We start from the raw sequence: 21,349 nt of genomic DNA, 5'->3' as shown, positions 1-21,349 counted from the left end.
ACCAGACCTGCTGAGCTTTTCCAGCAACTTTGTTTTTGTTCCTGATTTACAGAACCCGCAGTTGTTTTGGTTTTTATCCTTACTTTTCAGTTTCTCTTGTAAAGAAGTTCAGCATCCAATTAAAATTGAGATTTCTGTGTTCAGTGAATTCCAGTCACATTGGCATCTTTGATTTTCATTGATCAACAATGGGTGGCCAAGTGTGAGGTGATGCATTTTGGAAGGACTAATAAAGGTAGGACCGTAGGAGGATTAAAGGATAAGAGCTGTTTGGATCAGTCGAGGAAATGAAGGATTGCAGGGAAAGGGCAGGAAAGTGGACATGAGCAATGCCAGATCAGCCATGATCCTGTTGAATGGTGGAGCAGGTTCGAGGGGCTGAACAGCCTACTCCTGTTCCTATTTCTTATGGACTTATGTTTAGATGAACATTTAAACTGATCGCAGACAAGGCTACGGCCCGAACAATCTGGATTTCCCTCCCTACCTATCTGTCTTTAAGAAGCTCTGTAACACCAATTCACTTTTTGCCAAACCCGTCATCAGCCCTAAATGCCTCCTTATGTGGCTCACTCTGTTTGGGGCTGCATTGGTTCGAGAAGGCAGCGCACTGCCACCTTCTCAAAGACAATTAGCAACGGGCAATGTACATGGGGCCAGCAGGTGATGCCCACATCCCATTGATAGAATAAGGAGAATGCTCCTGTGTAGCACCTGGGGATGTTTCACATGTTAAAAATGCTCCTGTTGTTGTTGTTGTTTTGATGGACCCCCGTACACCCCTCCCCAACCCCCACCTTCTCCCATTTGTGTATCGGATCCCACTTCAGTGGAGTAATTAGCCCTGTAATTAGCTCTCGGTTCAACAAGAGAAATCCTCACTCACTGTGGAGGATGCCATTTGGCTCGTTGCCCAGTTCAGACTCTTCTTGGGAGTAATGCCAGAGGATGTTAACATTGCAACTGCACACTGTGGATGTGGGTTCCAACCAGTGACATCACCGGGACTGCAAGCAATCGAAGACATAAAGGCTCAGCAAAGTACTATGTGTGTGTGTGTGTGTGTGTGTGTGTGTGAGAGAGAGTGTCTGGGTGTGTGTCTGGGTGTGAGAGAGTGTGTGAGTGAGTGAGTGTGTGCGTCTGGGTGTGTGTCTGGGAGAGTGTGTGTGTGTCTGGGAGAGTGTGTGTGTGTGTGTCTGGGAGAGTGAGTGAGTGAGAGCGTGTGTGTCTGGGTGTGTGGGTGTGTGTGTCTGGGTGTGGGTGTGTGTGTCTGGGTGTGGGTGTGTGTGTCTGGGTGTGGGAGTGAGAGCGTGTGTGTGTATGGGTAGGTGTGTGTGTGGGTGTGTGCACGTGGGCAAGAGAGAGTGTGTGTGTGAGACAGAGTGAGTGTGTGAGAGACAGAGTGTGTGTGTGTGTGTGAGAGAGAGAGAGAGAGAGACAGAATGTGTGTGTGAGAGTGTGTGCATGTGTGTGTGAGAGTGCGTATGTGTGTGTGTGAGAGAGAGACTGTGTGTGTGAGAGAGAGAGAGACAGAGAGGGAGAGTGGGTGTTTGTGTGTGTGTGTGAGAGAGAGATAGAGAGAGAGCGAGAGAGAGTGAGAGAACGCTCCTTGGAACTGTACACACCCATCTATCTACCTCTGTTTCACCTCAGCACTCAGGAGGTTCTTTGCTGGTGACTTTCCGAGATGAAAGAGTCCAGGTCCCCCAGAGGGAGAGGGGGAAGGGAAAACCTTACACTGCAGGGAAATGCCTGTGCAGACATCAGGTGAGATCAGGATTAGACATGACCAAGATGGTCCCCAGTGAGAGATCAGTCTGCCGTCATTCCAAATTGCACATGAAAATTAGCCATGTGGATACATGCTGGCTGTGAAACCAAAGAGACATGCTCAATTTTTCACAGATGACACTCTTTGTCCTGGTGATCTCCTGGGCTGGTTTCAATTGCTTAAAGGTACAGGCTTTGCAGCTTGGGGTGAAACTTTGCTGAATATTTATTGTTTCCTGTCAATCCTGGGTTTTCCTCCACGGTCTTTCAGTGTCTGGTCACACTGCTACAGCCATCACGAACGATAGAATAGCTGGATTCTGACTGCTGGCCAGTTTAGTACTGTTCCTGGAGTCATAGAATCATAAAGTCATACAGCATGGAGTATGGAGCTTTCATCCAGCTCATCCATACTGACCATGATCCCAAACTAAACTAGTCCCAGCTGCCTGCATTTGGCCCACATCCCTCCAAACTGTTCCTGTTCATGAACTTATCCAAATGTCTTTTAAACGTTGTAACTGTACCTATATCCACCCCACTTCCTCTGGCAGTTCATTCCACACACGTACTATTCATTGTGTAAAAAAGTTGCCCCTCATGCAGAAATTCGAGAATGTGTAGGAGATTTGATTGGTAAGGCCGCAGATGATACAGAAGCAGGAGATGTGATAAATGACACAGAGGAAAGCCTGAGGTTACAGGACAGTATGGACGGGCTGGTCAGACAGGCAGAACAATGGCAAATGGAATTTAATCATGAAAAGTGCAACGTGATGCATTTTGGGAGGATTAACATAGCAAGAGAGTACATGTTGAATGGTAGGACCAATAGGAAATACAGAGGATCAAGGGATAAGAACTAGAGATAACACAGTGTGGAGCTGGAGAAACACAGCAGGCCAGGCAGTATCAGAGGAGCAGGAAAGCTGACATTTCAGGTCTGGAGATAGTAGGAACTGCAGATGCTGGAGAATCTGAGATTTCAAGGTGTAGAGCTAGGCCCGAAACGTCAGCCTTCCTGCTCCTCTGATGCTGCTTGGCCTGCTGCGTTCATCCAGCTCTACACCTTGTTATTTCAGGTCGGGACCCTTCTTCAGAACTGTTTGGATCAGTCGGGGAATCAAGGATCACAGGGAAAGGGCAGGAAAGTAGACGTGAGGAATGTCAGATCAGCCGTGATCCTTATGATTGATAGAGCAGGCTCAAGGAGCTGAACAGCCTACTCCTGTTCCTATGTCTTACGGACTTATGTTTCAATGAATATGCAAGGTTATTTGCCCAGTGCTGGAAAATAGGATTAGAATAAATGGAGGCTTGATGACTGGCATTGACATGTTGGGCCGAAGGGCCTTCTTCCACGCTGCAAAATGTCATTGCTGTAAACTAGATCCAGAGGAAATTACCTTCAATGAGTTAAAAGTAAGTTAAAGATAAATCGATATGAGAAGAGCAAACATTATTTGTATAGAGAATTCTACGTAGCAGAAGGTGCTTCAATGCACTTAATGTTCCTTCGGGACTGAAGCAGCCTGTGTCCATATGTAGCAAGATCCAAACAACATCCAGGTTTGGGCCAACAAGTATACACACATAGGGGGCGGTCCGTATACACACACAGGGGGCGGCGCGTATACACACACAGGGGGCGGCGCGTATATGGAATGCGCAATCAGGGAAAGTGGTACATGCGAGTACAGTTACAACATCTAAAAGGCATTTGGACAGGTGCATGGATGGGAAAGGTTTACAGGATATGGGCCAAAAGCAGGCAAATAGGACTAGGTCAGTTTAGGAAACCTGGTTGGAATGGACGAGTTGGCCTATTTCCACGCTGTATATCTCTATGACTGTAAATAACATTCACGCCACACAAGTTCAACAGAATGGCCATTTCCAACAAGAGACAATCTAACCATCTCCCTTTCATATTCAATGGCATTACCATCACTGAATGGCCCACTATCAACATCCGAGGGGTAACCATTAACCAGAAACCGAACTGGACTCACCACATAAATACAATGGTTCCAACAGCAGGTCAGAGGCTGGGAATCCAATGGGGAGTAACTTGCCTCCTGTCTCCTTAAAGTCTGTCCACCATCTGGAAGGCTAAAGTCAGGAGTGTGATGGGATAATCCCCATTCTCCTTGATAGGTAGAGCTCCAACAACACTCAAGAAATTGGACACCTTCCAGGACACAGGTGCCGCCTTGACTGGCATCCCATTCAGTACCTTCAACACTCACTCTCTCAACCACAATGGCAGCAGTGTGTACCATTCACAAGGCACACTGTAGCAATCCACCAAAGCTCCTTCAACAGCACCTTTCAAACACATGACCTCTACCACCTAGAAAGACAAGGGCAGCAAATGTATGGGAAGCCCACTCTGTGGAAGCTTCCCTCCAGCCCACACACATCCTGACTTAGAAACATATTGCCATTTCTTCACTGTCGCTGGGTCAAGATCCTGAAATTCCTTTCATTTAAGGAGCATATGTTTGTATCCCTGAAACTAAGGACTGCAGCAGTTCAAGAAGGCAGCTGGCCATCACCTTCTAATGGGCAATGTCAGAGATGTCCAAATCCCTTGAATTTTTTTTTTAAATGCTTCGAAGTTCAAGTGGTAGCTTTGAAGAACACTGATGAAGGTGACAAGGGTGTTCCAGTGTTTCAGGCCCACGTAGATTGAAGCGGGGAGCAATGAAAATGGAGGAAACAAGAAACCATTATTGGAGGAGTCTGGATGAAACAAACAATTAAAAGAAATAAGGAGGGCAAGGCCATGGAGGCATCGGAAAACAAAGATGGAAATTTCAAAACTGAGGCTTTTCTGGACTGGGAGCCAACGTAAACCAGCAAGTGTTGGGTTGATGGGTTGGCAGAGCCTGAGCTAAGATTAAGGATTTGGAAAAGGGACTTACCAACCTTTCACGGGATGTGGGTGTCTCTGATAAGACCAGCATTTGTTGCCCATCCCTAAATGCCCTTGAAGTGAGTGGCTTGCTAGGCCATTTCTGAGGACAGCTAACCACATTGCCGTGGGTCTGGAGTCACACACAGGCCAGATCACATAAGGATGGCAGATTTCTTTCTTGAAAGGGCATTAAACAACCAGTTGGGGGTCTCAGCGTAGTTGATAATGGTCTCATACCCACCAATCCTGAGCAATGAATTATTAATTCAACTTAAATTGCGACAGCTGTTATGGGATTTGACCTCCCGTCCCCAGGGCGTTAGCACCTTGTGCAGCAACATTGCCATGAAACAACGGTCACTCCATGGGGCAATGCAGTGACAAAGGAGGCCATTCAGTTCTCATGCCAGAAAACACTCTTTCTTGAAGAGCTACCCAATTAGATCTGCCCCTCTGCCCTTTCCCAATGACTTGGCAATTCTGGTTTCCCTTTCAACCTTTTGCCGGTTCACTTTTGAAAAGTCGCCTTTGCATGTGTTTGCACCTTTCAGGTAATGTTTTCCATACCATAAATCAAATCTGCTCATTTCTCCTTCCCGTCAATTATTCTGGATGTGCCCACTGGTTGCCAACCCTCCTACTAATGGAAGCAATTCCTCCCCGACAAAATGCTGCAGAATTTTATAAGTTTCTTTGAATCTCTATTGACAATAAATTATAGTCATGAAATGGTACAGTGAGATAATAGGAGCAAATGTTTTTGCCTGAAATCCTCACTCTATTCTTTAGCTTCGGAAAGAAAGAAAAATGCTTACACTTTTGGCTAACATAAGCAGAGAATAACATCAGATGCATCAATTATCAGACGCCATCATCCCAAGATCTACAAATAATAAAGACCAACTATGCAAGGGTGGTCTTGTGGGTTAAATATTCAGAAACCAATTCAAGTGCTTCTATCATCTGAAACTCCCCTTCCTAATGCATTGCTGCTTTGCAATGAGTCTCCAGTGACTGGTATTTTGATACAGAACAGTGAACCAGATGCTCTCGTTCTTGGGGAGTTCATTCTGCTTTCTTCCTCTCTATCTCAGGAAGGTGAGTGCTTTGGTTTGTCAACAGTCCTGCTATCCATGTCTGAGACATCAGTTGTCTCCCCCAACCCCTTATTGCAGCTTTCATTCTTTCCTCTGTTGACTCTGACCTACTCCTGAAATTTCCTCTTCCTTTTGACCTACTGGGATTCTTTTTTTGCTGCCCTAACCCACTGGGGATCCTCTACCTTCTGCTCCTGATCGACTGAGAATTCCCTTCTCCTTCACTGATACGTTGGCGATCTACTTCCTCCAGTCCTGATTCACTGGGGATCTCACTTTCTCTTCTTCTCACCTACTGGGGATCTCGCTTTCTCTTCTCCTCACCTACTGGGGATCTCGCTTTCTCTTCTCCTCACCTACTGGGGATCTCGCTTTCTCTTCTCCTCACCTACTGGGGATCTCGCTTTCTCTGGTCCAGCGCAAGCAACAGAACCTTTCACCATCACAACCATACTCCTGTTAAACCCACTTCATAATCCTGTTTTGTTCTCTGCTCAACTTCAAAAATCAGTTCTAAAAGCTACCTAGATGTACACAAACACACACACACACACACACACACACACACACACACACACACGTACCATATTTACATAATGGTGCATACATGTACACCCAAACATCATACACTCACATACCATTTATACATAATTGCATATAGACACGCAAAGATCATATACACTTAATACAGTGTGGAGCTGGAGGAACACAGCAGGTTAAGCAGCATCAGAGTAGGAAAGTTGACATTTCAGGTCAGGACCCTTTCATCAGAATTCTTGTGTTCTGATGAAAGGTGTAAACTCGAAACGTGGACTCACCTGTTCCTCTGATGCTGCCTGGCCTGCTGTGTTCCTCCAGCTCTACACTGTATTGACGCTGACTCCAGCATCGGCAGTTCTTGCTATCTCATATACACTTAATCTTGCATACAGAAGTATCATATAGACACCAATTGCTCTATCTCACTCACAAACACACAATTTTTGGAAAATATATTCTCACCCCAACAACTGACATTATAAAAAAATTTCAGCATGGCAAATACAAAACACAATCAGCAACAAAAAAAAATCAAAAATCATTTTGCAAAATAATGAGCTCTCAGCTATCCCATTTACGAGTTCAATGCTGTAGGAGCTCTTCCACAAACTTCACTCCCTGCCCACCATTGCCTTTCCAGTTGTACAATGCTCACACAAAATTCAACATTAAGAAGCAATGGGAGATAATTAAAAAAATTAAACATTTCTGAACGGCCCTGCAGCCTGGGATCAGAGCAAAGCGACAGATGGTAAACAGGACCATACTTTACATTGAAAATGCAAATAGCAGCTCAATGCCTAAACAAAAACAGGACACCCTCACTCACAATCTGTTATGCTGCAATCAGATTCAATGCAGCAGCACACCTTCTGTCAATCAGCATGGCCTCATTTCACAGACACCCACCATAAAATTAATATTATTAAACAATACCCTATTCTGTACAGCCGTGTCTACAGGATATTCCTCCCAACCCTCATTTCCTGTCCCCGCTGTCTTTGTGGGGCATGGCATAGTGAAAGGTGGTGACTCCCAGTCTCTCCTCCACGTGGCTATTTGTCACCCAGCACTGCCATGCAGTCCAATCACAGAAGATGGCACATTGCAGACTCATGCCTACCTCACATTGTCGCCAACCACATGTATACAATATCCAGGTTGACATTCCTAGCACTGAGGGAGGGCCATGCTGCAGCAGGTTTCATCTTCCATCAACAACTCGAGATCATGCAAGCGCCCAGGCTGACTGTACGCATGACACTGCATTACATAAGGAGATATTAGGACCAAAAGCTTGATCAAGAAACCAGAAGAAAGAGGTTGCCCTATACTTGCGACAGAGATGATCAGGACTTCTTTTCTTTCAGGGGGTAGTCAATCTGTGAAATTATTTACCACAGATGGTTGTTAAGACTTGGATATTAAGCATATTCAAGGTTGACATAGATTTTTAATCAGTAAGGGAATCAAGGGTTATGGGGGAAAGGCAGGAAAGTGGAGTTGAGGATGATCGGATCAGCCATCGTAGTATTGAATGGCAGAGCTACTCAATGGGCTGAATGGCCTACTTCTGCTCGTATGTCTTATGGTCTATAAGCAGGAAACTTTTAAGGGGTGTCTTTAAGACAGGAAGTGTGAGCGAGGGGGGAGCTATGTTACTCATGGCACAGCCACCACTGGTGGGGTAAAAACAACTGGTGATGCACAAGGGGCCAGAATTAGTGGAGTGCAGATACCTCAGAGGAGATGACAGAGATTGAGGGTGGGAGGGGGCGCAGTGTGAGGCAACGGGAAGAGATGAATTGAAGCGTTAGAATTTTAAAATCCTGACCTTCCTTGACTAGGAACCATTGTAGGTCAGTGAACATACAGTCACCAATCTCTCTTTGGGACTTGCTCCAAATTAAGACATGGGCAGTAGCATTTTGGGTGACCCCAAGTTCATGGAGAGTAGACTGTGGAAGGCCAGCTGGGAGTGCTTTCAAATAGTTGAGTCTAGAGATAAGGAAGGCAGAAACAAGATTTCCAGCAGTAATAGCCTTATGCAGGATTGAGGTGGAGAAATATGGAGATGGAAATAGGCAGTCCTATCGATGGAATGCATGACGGGTCATCTAAAGGTCAAATATGACATTAAGAATGAAATTGAGGTTACTCTGCTGGATGGGAATCAGCAGGGAGCAATGATTGATCTTCCCCTTTCTATGATGCCAATATTTCCCTCGGGCCCAACGTGATTAAAAACAGAAACAGAAAGGCTGGAGAAACTCAGCAGGTCTGGCAGCATCTGTGGAGAGAGAAACAGAGCTAACATCTGGAGTCCAGTGGACCCTTCTTCAGAACCCTGCTCCCTCCAGCAGTTTGTGCTTTTGTTACAGATTTCCAGCATCTGCAGCTCTTTGTTTCATTGTATTATCATTAAGATAGATTATCCGGTCATGGTCACATTGCTGTCTGTGGGAGCTTGCTGTACACAAGCTAGCTGCTACATTTCCTAAATTACAACTCCGCTTGAAAAGCACTTCGTTGACTACAAAACATTTTGTGACATCCTGAGGTTATGAAACCTAGGAGCTGTGGAGGGAACAAAAGATGAACTTTGTCCTAATTATGTCTTTTTATAATTTCTGTAATAAAAATGGTGCTGAATTTCAGCATCTTATACACAACTCATTGTCTACTCATAAATACAAGTGACAATAAATTGCTATTCGATTCTATGTAAATACAACTTCTTTCTTTGTGCTAGGGATCACTGCAACACAATCGTGAGTGGGGGCTCTCAATACAGTTACACTCGATAATCTAGCAAACTGCAGCCTAAACCAGCTGTCCTACTACTGTGTAATCTCTCCCCTCCCCATTTCTTCACTGGGGTCACCTAACCCAACAATTAACTTTCAGCTTTCCATATCGATGACTACAATGGCAGTTGTGGCTCACCGATAGCATTCTCATCTTTCCCCCCTGTATAAGCCACAGGTAGAAGGTTCAATCCCTACTCTAGGGATTTAGGATTGGAAGGCAGTCTGCCAATAAATGTTGGAGTGTTGCCCTTCGGGTGAAATGATGAACTAAGACTCTTCTCCCAACACAGTCTGTGTGAAAAGATCCCTGGTGCTATTTCAAAGAAGAGTAGGAATAATTACACCCTGAATCAATGTCACAAAAACTGATGATCACATTGCTATTTGTGGGAATTCTCTACAGAAAATGTGTTTACAATCTTGACAGTGATTACACATCAAAAAAGCTACATCATTGGCTATAAAGCATTTTGAAACATTGCTGGGGCAGCACAGTGGCTCAGTGGTTAGCACTGCTGCCTCACAGTCCCAGGGACCTGGGTTTGATTCCACCCTCGGGTGACTGTCCACATGCAGTTTGCACATTCTCCCCATGTCTGTACAGGTTTGCTCCAGTTTCCTCCCACAGTCCAAAGATATGCAGATTAGGTGGATTGGCCATGCTAAATTGTGCAGGCTAGGTGTGTTAGCCATGGGAAACACAGTTTTGGGGTGGGTCTGGGTGTGACACTTTTTGAAGGGTTGGTGTAGACTTGATGGCCCGAATAGCCTGCTTCCACACTGTAGGGATTCGAAGTGCTACGTAAATTCAAGTCTGTTTTACCTCTTCTACTAAATGTGGAGATAACTTGTTTGCCCTTCAGTCTGTCTGCAAACAATGCATCTCAAAAATTAATGGATGGACTTCAACAAAACAGGTAGGATGTTACACAGGAAGAACAGATCTAATTTTTGGTGATAATGTGGAACTGAATCCTGATCCTTCAATGTTTCAAAGGAACCATTAACATTGGGAAATCGATCAAAATGACTTTAAGAAAATATTTGGGTTGCTATATCAAAAATGTTATTATAGAATGATATAAATTGTCTAACACAAACAAAGAACAGACACTGAGATAACAAGGTGTAGAGCTGGATGAACACAGCAGGCCAACTATAATAATGTCGCATTAACACAGTTTGGTGCTGGTGTTGGTATTGAGTACCCTCTTTCCTTGTTTTCTTAGCAAAGGCAGCAGGTACAAGCTAGCATTTGGCCACGGTTTTGTTGTATAGTGCCCTTGTCAAACTCCAACCAAGAATATTGTGTTCAGCTTTAGAAAGCACACCTTTAGAAAGCATGTATAGGCCTAGGAGCGGGTATAGTGCAGAATCTCTAGAAGATACTGAGTCTAAAAGGACGAATTATAATAGGTTGTATGAACTTGTTTGATACTTCCTGAAGTATGGAACAGTGGAGATTATCTCACTGACGTGTTTAAAATGTTAAGGGGATTTACTAGCATAAATAGAGGCGTTTCCCCTCATGGTCATTTGGTATACAGAACTTGAGTATAACTGAAAAATACATATTTGTTTGATGCTTTCACGTTGCACTCATCAGGACAATTTGCAAGAATATCAATGTAAAGAGAACCATATTTTTGTACTGTATGAGAAGAATTTATTTAAGCACTTTATTCTTCTTGTGCTGTATAAAAATGTTGTTCCCCTTAAACTGGTGTTCTTGCAAAATGTCCTGATGAGTGCAAGACAAAAGGTTTTGACAAAATGTGTCCTTTTTTGAGCAATATTGCCTCTTAGAGGGGAAATCCAGGGAAGGACACCATTTTAAAATTAGAGTTGGGCCATTTTGCAGTGAAATTTTAAAAAAACTCACACAAAGGGTCGCAAAAATCTAGAACCCTTTCTCTCAAAATATGTGGTTGCTGAGTTAAATTACATTTCTAAACTGAGGTCAATTTTTGATCAGTAAAGGATCAGGGAAGATGGAACAAAAGCAGATGAGGCACAAATCAGCCAGGATCTGAACAAATGAGGAATAAGCTCCATGTTCTTCTCCTGCTCCTAATATCTTAAATACAGCCTTCTCATTAATGATCCTCCAAAGGGCTGTTAGAATAAGGAAATCACTATTACATGGACTGGGTGATGTGAACAATGCAGAGGACTCTTAAGGGGACAGCAGATAAACACATGAAGGAGCGAAGAATGAAAGGATATTCTGTCTGGGTTTGATGAAGAGGGTACCAGGAAGGACGTGTGGAAAGTAAACACCTACACTGTTCGACACCATTTTGCCTGCCTGACCTGCCTATGAGCTCTATATCCTGTGTAACTGGGACACAAAACCAGTGAACAGACTTTGCTGGCTTTGTTTTCTTGCCTTCCCCCTTCATTCAATCTTGTCCTTTACCTAACGTGGCTCACTAAGCAGTTCAAGTATGGAGATGAGGTGGCATGGTGGCTCAGTGGTTAGCACTGCTGCCTCACAACACCAGGAACCTGGGTTCGATTCCACCCTTGGGAGACTGTCTATGTGCAGTTTGCACATTCTCCCATGTCTGTGGGTGCTCTGGTTTCCTCCCAGCCTGAAGATAGGTCAGTTGGCAGTGCTTAAGTTTCCCTGTAATGTACAGGCTAGACGGATTAGCCATAGGGAAGTAAGGGCGTGGGTCTAGATGGCATGCTCTTTAGAGGGTTGGTATGGGCCGAATGTACTGCTTCCACACTGTAGGGATTCTACGCTATCCCATTTCCTTCCCCCAAAGTAGGAGAGATACCAAATTGGATGGCTAACAACCAGCAGGAAGTCTACTGGGATTGCTATGAATCTCCCAGTGGATAAAGAGTGCATTCGGGGAAGTGGGATTGCTTCTGTTTCCTGGTTTGCTAGGTGTCTGTCTGTGCATGTGTGCCATTATGTCATTGTAACATCAGTGGCAAAGGGAGTGTGGAGAGAAACATCCTAACTGTAGCACCAAGTGGTAAAGGACAGGATCGGGAAGGCAAGGCAGGCCCCGCCATGTGCATTACAAACTTCTCGGATTACACTTCCAGCTTTCACAGTTGTCACTTCCACTGACACCAGACCCAGAATACATCCAGCCTGTGTTGGCAACTCAGTGAATTCAGAATAAGCAGAAAGTCTCCCACAGCTAAACTCAGAGAGCACTATTTGCACAGAACAGTAATTACAAATTTGCTTGAGCCCAAGTATAATACGTATCGATTTGTTTTAAACAAAAAAAAAGAAAACATTACAATATTGAGGAAAAACAAACATGAAAAGAGATAAAGTGAAATGGCAACATCTGGAAAAAGTAAACAGATTTTATTAACAGTACACTTGCAATTCTAGCATCCAGCCCAGTGATTTTCCAATTGCTGATGGGACAATTAAACCCAGGAAAATGTTTGCTGTCTCCCATCAAACCTGCTCCATTCCCCATTAGACAACAGAGCAGTAGAAGGCAAAATACAACTGAGAGGGAGCCTGCTCGCATTCTTCCAATTATCACTCACAGGACTAGTACTCCTACATCTTGTGGCCATGCCCATCATTCGCAAAAAACATATCAACCTCAGGGTACTGTTATCCAAATGACACCCTGCACAGCTAGGGGTCTGAACCAGGAGAGAAAGACTTGCACTTACATTGTAAACCCACAGTACTTCACATAAAGCCAGTAATTTCTGAAAGGCACAAAAATAAAGTTGCTGGAAAAGCGCAGCAGGTCTGGCAGCATCTGTGAAGGAAAAACAGAGTTGACGTTTCGGGTCCAGTGACCCTTCCTCAGACACTTCCTCCGTCACCGGACCCAAAATGTTAACTCTGTTTTTTCTTCACAGACGCTGCCAGACCTGCTGAGCTTTTCCAGCAACTTTGTTTTTGTTCCTGATTCACAGCATCCGCAGTTCTTTTAGTTTCTGAAAGGCAGTTGCTGGCTAGTTAGGCAAGTCAGAAAATGACACAGCACAGAAGGAGGCCATTCAATCCATCAGGTTTTGTTAAAAGGTTATTCAATTATTCTACTCTCCTGCACTTCCTACGCAGCCGTGCAGATTACTGCTCTTAAAATGCTCCAAAACTCCCCCTTTTTGTCACGTGTTAAATCATCATCCTTCTCCGATTGAAACAATTTCTCTCTAACTGGTTAGCTCAGTTGGCTGAATAGCTGGTTTGCAATGCAGAGTGATGCCAACAGCATGGGTTCAATTCCCACACCAGCTGTGGCTACCATGAACCTTCTCAACTTCTCTCCTCGTCTGAGGCACGGTGACCCTCAGGTTAAACCACCACCAGTCATCTCGCTCTCTAATAACAGAGCAGTCCTTTGGTCTGGTGAGACTGTGCTGACTTTAAAGTACCTTTGGACGTAGCTCTTAGGGCTAAAGGGCTCAAAGAACATGGGGACAAAGTGGAAAAAGGACATTTAGCTTCATGATTATATTGCACAGCATAGCAGGCTCATTGGGTTGAATGGCCTATTCCTGCTCCCATTTTCCATGCTCCTAATTTAGAGCACGTGGGGTGGAGTTTTGGATTTCAGCAGCAGATAAGTAGAGGTAAGGGACGCTACAGGAATGTTACAGACAGAGGTAGGCAGTCCCGATGGTGGCATGAATATGCATGAGGGAAGCTCATCTCTGGATCAAGGATTGTGAACAGTCTGGCTCAGCCTTAGGCAGGTGTCAGGGTCTGTAATGGACAGGGGTGGTCCCACAGCTTCATGATTACTTCAATTGATTTTTCAAACTGAATTCATAGCAGCTTGAGAATTTGAATATCGACTGTATTGTGGTGGAATGTTAACTCACATACTCGACATCAATAGTCCAGGGCCTTGGATTGCTAGCAGAGTAGCACAGCCATTGTACTACAGCAACGTACTGGTAAGGAAAAGAAAAGAAAAAAAACTTTCTGTTAACTATGTAAAGTATGTGCACTGCCTTCTTTTGATATCTGTAGAACAAGGGAGCTGCGCTGGCAATGTACTGAAATTAATTTGAAAGAATTTGTAGATGCTTTTTATTTGTCTTAATCACCATACCATTTCACCCTCCTTTTAGGGTGAGATATCAGATGCCTTATATCAGAAGTATCAAAATCATCAGAAAAATAATCATATTTGGTTTTCTTTTAAATATTCATGGAGATCCACAAGATTATGATACATAGACCAACATGCAAATAGATAGTCACGGTGAAGAGTTTTTCTCAAAACATTTCCAAGGCTTCACACACAAGCATGAGGAATATGACTGCCAAATCAGGAAGGAAGAGTCGAAGATCAGAATTTTAAATGTAATAGTTGAATTATAAGGTGCCAAACGACACAGATTATGGGCGAAGGATAGGGGGCATCATAGGTGTGATGGAGTTCAGGGCAGGTTGAAGTTACCAGAGAAGGGAGGGTGAAGGAACCAACAAGGAGACCACTTGAATGCGTGAATCTGCTGGTAACGAGGAGGAATGGACAACATTATAGAGATGGAATAAAAGGAGGTTTTAAAAGTGCAAAGCAGTAAGTAAGTAATAGATATTAGAGTGGAAGCCTCCTCAGATCAATAACATTTGACAAGAGGCTTTGCATTGGAGTCCAGTCTGCAGTAGAACAGGGTAAAGGCTATTAAAAGGTCATTGACTTGCTTCCACTAAAACCAAGTGCTGGAAGTGGCATGTTATTTCTTGTACACACTCAAAGTAACAACATCAGCAATGCTAAAGGATCTGTGTCATGGCGTTAGACCATAGACTTGTCAAGGCCACGGTATGTGAATCCACACTGTCACATTCTTCACCAAAACACCTCTGTTCACTGCTGACTGTGCCACCAACTGAATCGCTGCATTGAAAGCCAACAGTGCTGACATAAACACAGCAGGAGTTAGAGGCACCAAGACTCCGTTCAGCTCAATGTTGATAAATGGTGAAGTTAGCACTTTTGACAGTTCAGAGGTGCAACTGAAAAAGTTTCATTTATACAGAACTTTTAATGTCATCAAATGTCCCAAAGCACCCAAAAGGATTAATTACCGAGCAAAATATGACACCCAACCACATATGGGGATATTAGGTAAGGGAGCCAAAAATGTGATCAAGGAGGTAGGTTTTAAGGAATGTCGTAAAGTGGGGCAGAGGGTTGGAGTGGTGCAGTAATGAAATTCCTGGGCTTGGAGTCTAAGCAATTGCAAGCAGGGTCACCAATGGTGGCCAATATTTATTCCACAGCTATCATCATGGTAAGTGTTTATCTCTTCATTGCTGTTTGTGGGAGCTTGCTGCGCACAAATTGGCTGTTCTTTCCTACACTACAACTATGATTCACTCTAAAAGTACACCAATGACTGTTATGAATGAAGTTACATAAGTAGAAGTCTTTCTGAATTTCTACTGGGTGGAGGCAGCGCAGTTTGAGCAACTGTAGACAATAGAAAATTGGCTTCAATGGAAATAAAACGAGAGGAGTCGGTAAACAAGCTCCCTATTAATTATTGCTCATATTACACTATTCTACAAAATCAAGATCCACCACATAATGGGGACACTGTAGCTTGGTTTATGTCAACTTTGAAATTTAAAAAGCTTGTATCAGTACAAGTGACCATGAAGCAGCCAGATTGTTGGGAAAAAAAAAGCATCGGCATCCTTGAAGAAAAGAAACTTGCCATTATGGGACTCCAGTGCTACCATACCTCACAGGGGAAGCAATGGCCCAGTGGTATTATCACTAGACTATTAATCTGGAAACTCGGCTAATATTCTGGAGACCTGGGTACAAATCCTGACAAAACAGGTGGTGGAATGTGAGTTTGATGGGAGAAGGGCATTGAGGGTCTAATGATAACAATGAAACCATTGTTAGTTGTCATGAAAAACCCATCTGGCTGAATTATGCCCTTTAGGGAAGGATACCTGTCAACCTTACCTGGTCTGGCCAACATGTGACTCAACTGCCTCTGGGCATATCGGGATAGGAATAAATTCTGGCCTAGCCAGAGATGCCCAAGTAATGTGAGTGGGGAAAGAAAAGTCTCCAGTTCTAATGATTGACACATAATGGGGAATGTGGGGAACGGATAATCTGATAGGATTATGGGAAGTATGGGTGGGAGTACACTAGCAAGGGCCTGTTGGGCCAAATGGCCTGTTTTCTGTGCTGTCAATTCAGTGTAACTCCAGGTAAAGGGGTTACATGAAGGCGGCCATTTTCTCAGGGTTACCACAGAAGGGCCCTAAGCCGGCTTTACCCACATCCTGAGAATGTATTAAACAAAATTTATTGCATTAATGGAGACTATTCCATTTAGCCAGTCACAGAAATTATAGTCATACAGGAAAGGGTGCATCTAATTCATGTTGACTCATTTAATTAGAAGGTTGAGACTGGCACCATTATGCATGACCCAGGAGATCTGATGTGATATTCTAGGATGGGTTTAGACTGAAGATTGGGAACAAGGAGTTAAGGCCATGGTGACAAGAAAGGCCATTAAATCTTCACTGATTAGCTCTTCTTGATGCTCCTTGCAATACAAGAGTGCTAGCCATCCTGACACTCTGCTGCAAGGCATCTAGCACCTTCTTACCAGCAATGTCCAGATGTGTTGAAAATTATGTGGACTACATTTACCGTGATATGGATTGTATAGACAAACCTCTCCTGACTTGATAAGACAACAAGCTTGTTAACTCTGCAATGGCCCACTCACTGATAGCCTGAAGGGGGTGGGGGGAAGCTCATACCATTAGATCGTAAGGTACAGGAGCAAAATTAGGCCATTCGGCCCATCGAGTATGCTCTGCCATTCAGACATGGCTGATATGTTTCTCAACCCCATTCTCCTGCCACTTGCCCCATTTGCAACGCTCCTCTCGTCATTCTGAGATGGGTCATTACTTTTGGCATCAAGTCTCATTATCTACTTGTCAACACTTTCTTGAGGGGTTGCAATGTGAAGAATGGAAGAATCAAGGTAATTTGTAGCAACTCTGACACTGCCTGTGGAGGATCATTTAGATGTTGCTGCACACACTTTAGGAAAGGTTTTCATTGGCATATTTAATCAACTGAAAGCAAACGCTTGCAAAGGAACATGGCATTAGCTGCTACACATTGCACTGCCATTGTTGTTATTGTAATTAATGCTTCGGCTCAGTCATAAAACACTGGTGAGCTCCATGCTGAGTACATACCAGGGAAGCAATCTGACTGAGTCTGTGTGCAGAGGTGTGTACAAAGAAAATTGAGGCTGGCAGACCGATGCAGTACTGAGGCAGGACTGTGCTGTCAGAGGCACCTTGTCTTCAACGAAAATCTCAACCATCACAGCCCTGGGGGGGGATGGCGGTGGCATAGTCAGAATGGTACTGGCCTGGTCGTCCAGAACATCCCATGCCCTTAGGTTGTAGGTTTACATTGCATAATCACAGCTGGTGGAATTTCAAATCAATGCCTAAACTCTGGGACAGGATGCAAATCACAGCAATTGTGAAGCCATTATGAATTGTTATTAAAAGCCTGCCTGATTTGCTTAAGAGAAAGCTGCCGCTCTTTTCTGCCCTGGTTGACTCCAGACCTACAGCAACGTGGCTGACTCTTCACCGCTCTCTGAAATAATGCAGCAAGCCACTCAGTTCAATGGGAATTAGTGATGGGGAGCAAATGCTGGGCCTTGCCAGTTATATTCAAGTTCCTCTTTGAAAGGGTGAATAAAAAGATTGTCTGACTGTTCCCACATTGTTGTTTGTGGGATCTTGCTGTACACAAAAGGTGACTCCTTTGTGATACAGTGATGACACTCCAAATGGTACCTCAATGTAGGGTGCTCTGGGGCATTCTGAGATTGTAAAAGATGTTTGTCGTTATTGTTGCAGAAAGGACTACACCTCTGGTCCTCTGTACAACCCAACCCCGAATCAACAGCGCAAAAGCAAGGGGCTCTCGAAATGGGTTCAAACTACATTGGAGATGAGTAGACGAGGAGAAAGTCCACCAGTCTCGGTTATCAGCATTTTGAATGTTACGCTTGAAAAGCTGGTGGAAGACGATGCTATAAATAGTGCTCTGTGGGAGTTGGACGGTGCTGAGGATGTGGAACGTCAGGATTATGGATGGAAAGTGCAGATGTGGGACTAAACACGACTGCTCCTCAAACAGCCAGCATACCCAGAATGGACCGAATGGCCTGCAGCGCTGTGAGTTTCGATGATCCTGCTCACAGCACGAGTGAGTTCTAGAGCCCCACACCCACTCCAAAGGGGGGAAAGGGAGAGGGGAAATGTGCGGTTCAAGCACTTGGTGGGGAGATGCAGTGAAATTACAAAGCACTCCTTGTCCTCAGCTTGCTCCCAGTGCTGCTATCGGTTATCAGCGACTGACCTGTAACTGCTACTCATGTGGTACAGCTCACAATCTGCTCTCAAGGCAAGAGCCAACTCTGCAAGGGCAGAATCTATCATTTGATGGGGAAACCCATCCAGTTCAAGGAGAACACACCCCCCCCCACCCCAAGCCACCAAACAGGCAGCACTGGCCTCTCACAGAGAAAACTGCAACAATTTGGCAAGAAATCCGCCAAACGCAATGCATCCCATTCGCCGGAATGCTGCTGTTACAGCTGGCACCCTGTACCGTCTACACACCGAGCCCCCTGAGCCTCCACAACCCCCATTTACTCGCTGATACTGACACTCAGCTCGGCCCCAAAACAGGAACAAGGCGCAGGCGGCTGCTCAGAGACACTGGGAAGCGGGAGGGTTCACACAAATAGAGGGGACAGCTCCCTCTAACCACACACACACACACACACACACAGCTTTGCACAATCACCTGAAGTACAGCTCCTTCAGGCACGGATCCGCAGAAGAAGAAGAAAAAAATTCAATCCTGAATAGGATTAACCTTTCTTCTCTACCCCCTCCCTCCCCTTTTGCATCTACCAAGTGATTAGAATACAGAGAGATTTAATTAGCATCTCACACACACACACACAAAACAGCCTAACAACAATGAATCATTTTGAGTACTTTGACAGCCTCCGCCATGCGTTCAAATTTGAGACTACTCCGTCAAATCCTGCATCGGTATTATTCACAAGTCCAGGTAATTGCTGGTAAATTTGTGCAATTTTCCTTGTGTGCAAAAAGCATTTCGAAACGGTCAGGAGGTAATGCAGATTCCCACAGGAGGACCGCAGGCTTGAACGCTTACCTTTCTCCCCGTCGGCTCCCCGAAGGCAGAATGAGCTGCCTTAAAATGTCAAAGATATTCCCCTGAATATCTAGATGTCTAAGGAAGAGAGAGAGTCTTGCTCCTCATCGCTCGCTTTCATTCCTCAATGCGGTCTTGTTACCAGCTTCACTGTTTTCTGCCTTACATATGCGGAGCATGTGTTCAGGCTCACATCTGTGAGCCATTGAGAAGTAAACTGCAGTCTCTTTTTCTCCCCCCCAAAAAAATTCCCTATTTTTCCCCCTCCTCCTTCCCGGTAAATATTAGGAAGTGCAGATGGAGCCCAGATGGGTCCTGCGTGTAGCCGAAATGACCAGTTTTCAGATGGCCCTGTCTACCTCGTCACAAATACATATCATTCCAAGCCCTGGTTGATAAATGATGTCACTAAACACATGCCCCCTTCTATAATGCCTTGGCCAATCAGCCCTGGAGTCTAGACGTTGATCCCTTTAACATATTAACCTCATTTGCAGACAGCATCGTTCTCCTGGCTGCCTGTGAAACTGGCTCAGCAACAACAAAAAATGAATGAACTGCTTGAGTACTTTCTATTCTCTCTCGATCACTGGAGTTTCTTGTGTGAAGAGCCACAAATTGACTCAGTCCAGCTGACGGCTCCGAGAGAGGGCTCTTGGGTTTTCTTCCTGGGTTGTAAATATTTATGGCTTTCAGATTTCAGAAAAATAAATTATTTCTACACACTGCTGTTGGAAACGCGCTGCAAATGAGCAGGAATTCTAAAAGCTAAGGCAAACCCAGGCTCAGTCCCTGCTCTGCACTGTCATTGGATTTCAGCCAGGGCACCCTGGGAGGTACCATGCTCACTGTTTGGATGTTGTCAGGAGGGACATGAGAAACAAAGCCAAATTAGTGATAACAAGGTCCAGACCCGAAACATCGGCCTTCCTGCTCCTCTGATGCTGCTTGGCCTGCTGTGTTCATCCAGCTCTACACCTTGTTATCTTAGATTCTCCAGCATCGGCAGTTCCTACTATCTCTCCAAAGCCAAATTAGTCCTAGGTTTCTGCTCCCATTCCCTGGTTGGGGATGGGATATGCAAAAGGATCTGTTCCACATATCCCAGTAGTCCAGCTACAAACAGACCACTCGGCCCATACAGCCCATTCTGGGATCAGGCTTCAATCAACCAGCCTTTCCTCGTCCAACTGTATCAGTATTACTCGCTCCTCCCTTCTCTCTCTTGCATTTGGTTCGGTTGCTAGCAATTTTTATTCAATGTTTACCCTCAATCAACATCACGAAGACAGATTATCAGGACATGATCACATTTCTGATTATGGGAATTTACTGTACAAACAGCATGATGGCCCATTGGTTAGCACTACTGCCTCAAGCATGAGGGAGCCAGGTTTGATTCCACCCTCCAGTGACTATCTGTTTGCACATTCTCCCTGTGTCTGTGTGGGTTCCCACCAGGTGCTCCGGTTTCCTCCTACAGTCCAAAAATGTGCAGGTTAGGTGGTTTGGTCATGCTAACTTGTCCCATAGTGTCCAGGGATGTGCAGGCTAAATGGACTGGCCATGGGAAATGTAGGGTTATGAGGTTAGGTTTGGATGGGAGGGTTGGTACAGAATTGATGGGCCAAATGGTTTCTCCCTGCACTGCAGAAATTGTGTATTCTATTCTAACATTGGCTGCCTCGTTTCCCATATTACCACAGCAACTACACTTCAAAAGCTTTTAGTCAGCTTTGCAACATCTGGTAGTCATGAAAGGCGCTCTGTAAATGTAAGTCCCTTTTTTTCTAGCCTCCCCTTAAATCCATCAATACTAGTCACTTCAAACACTCCCTACACCAGCAGGTTCTGCATTATAGCCATTTGTTGAACAAAGAAGATTCATCAGAATGCCTGATTTAATTTCTTGGAGACTATCTTACGTTGACAACTTTAACCTTCGATGCCATGTTGGAGATGGTTCATGGTTATGGATAGACATAAAGGAAA

General features: G+C 44.5%; 1 protein-coding gene across 1 annotated transcript in view; it reads left to right on the top strand.

The window, feature by feature from the left end:
* LOC109932249 (protein CBFA2T1-like) overlaps window positions 1-18,283 on the top strand; it is a 77,946-nt gene extending 59,663 nt beyond the window's left edge. Inside the window, exon 12 of the mRNA XM_048608529.1 lies at window positions 18,022-18,283. Coding sequence (XP_048464486.1) covers window positions 18,022-18,283 — 262 coding nt within the window. The remainder of the gene's footprint in view (window positions 1-18,021) is intronic.
* Window positions 18,284-21,349: the final 3,066 nt, after the last annotated feature.

This window comes from Rhincodon typus, chromosome 19 (assembly GCF_021869965.1).
Source record: "Rhincodon typus isolate 14 chromosome 19, sRhiTyp1.1, whole genome shotgun sequence".
NCBI classification, from domain to species: Eukaryota; Metazoa; Chordata; class Chondrichthyes; order Orectolobiformes; family Rhincodontidae; genus Rhincodon; species Rhincodon typus.
The sequence above is the reverse complement of the archived record's forward strand: the minus strand, read 5'-3'. Positions and strand labels throughout refer to the sequence as shown.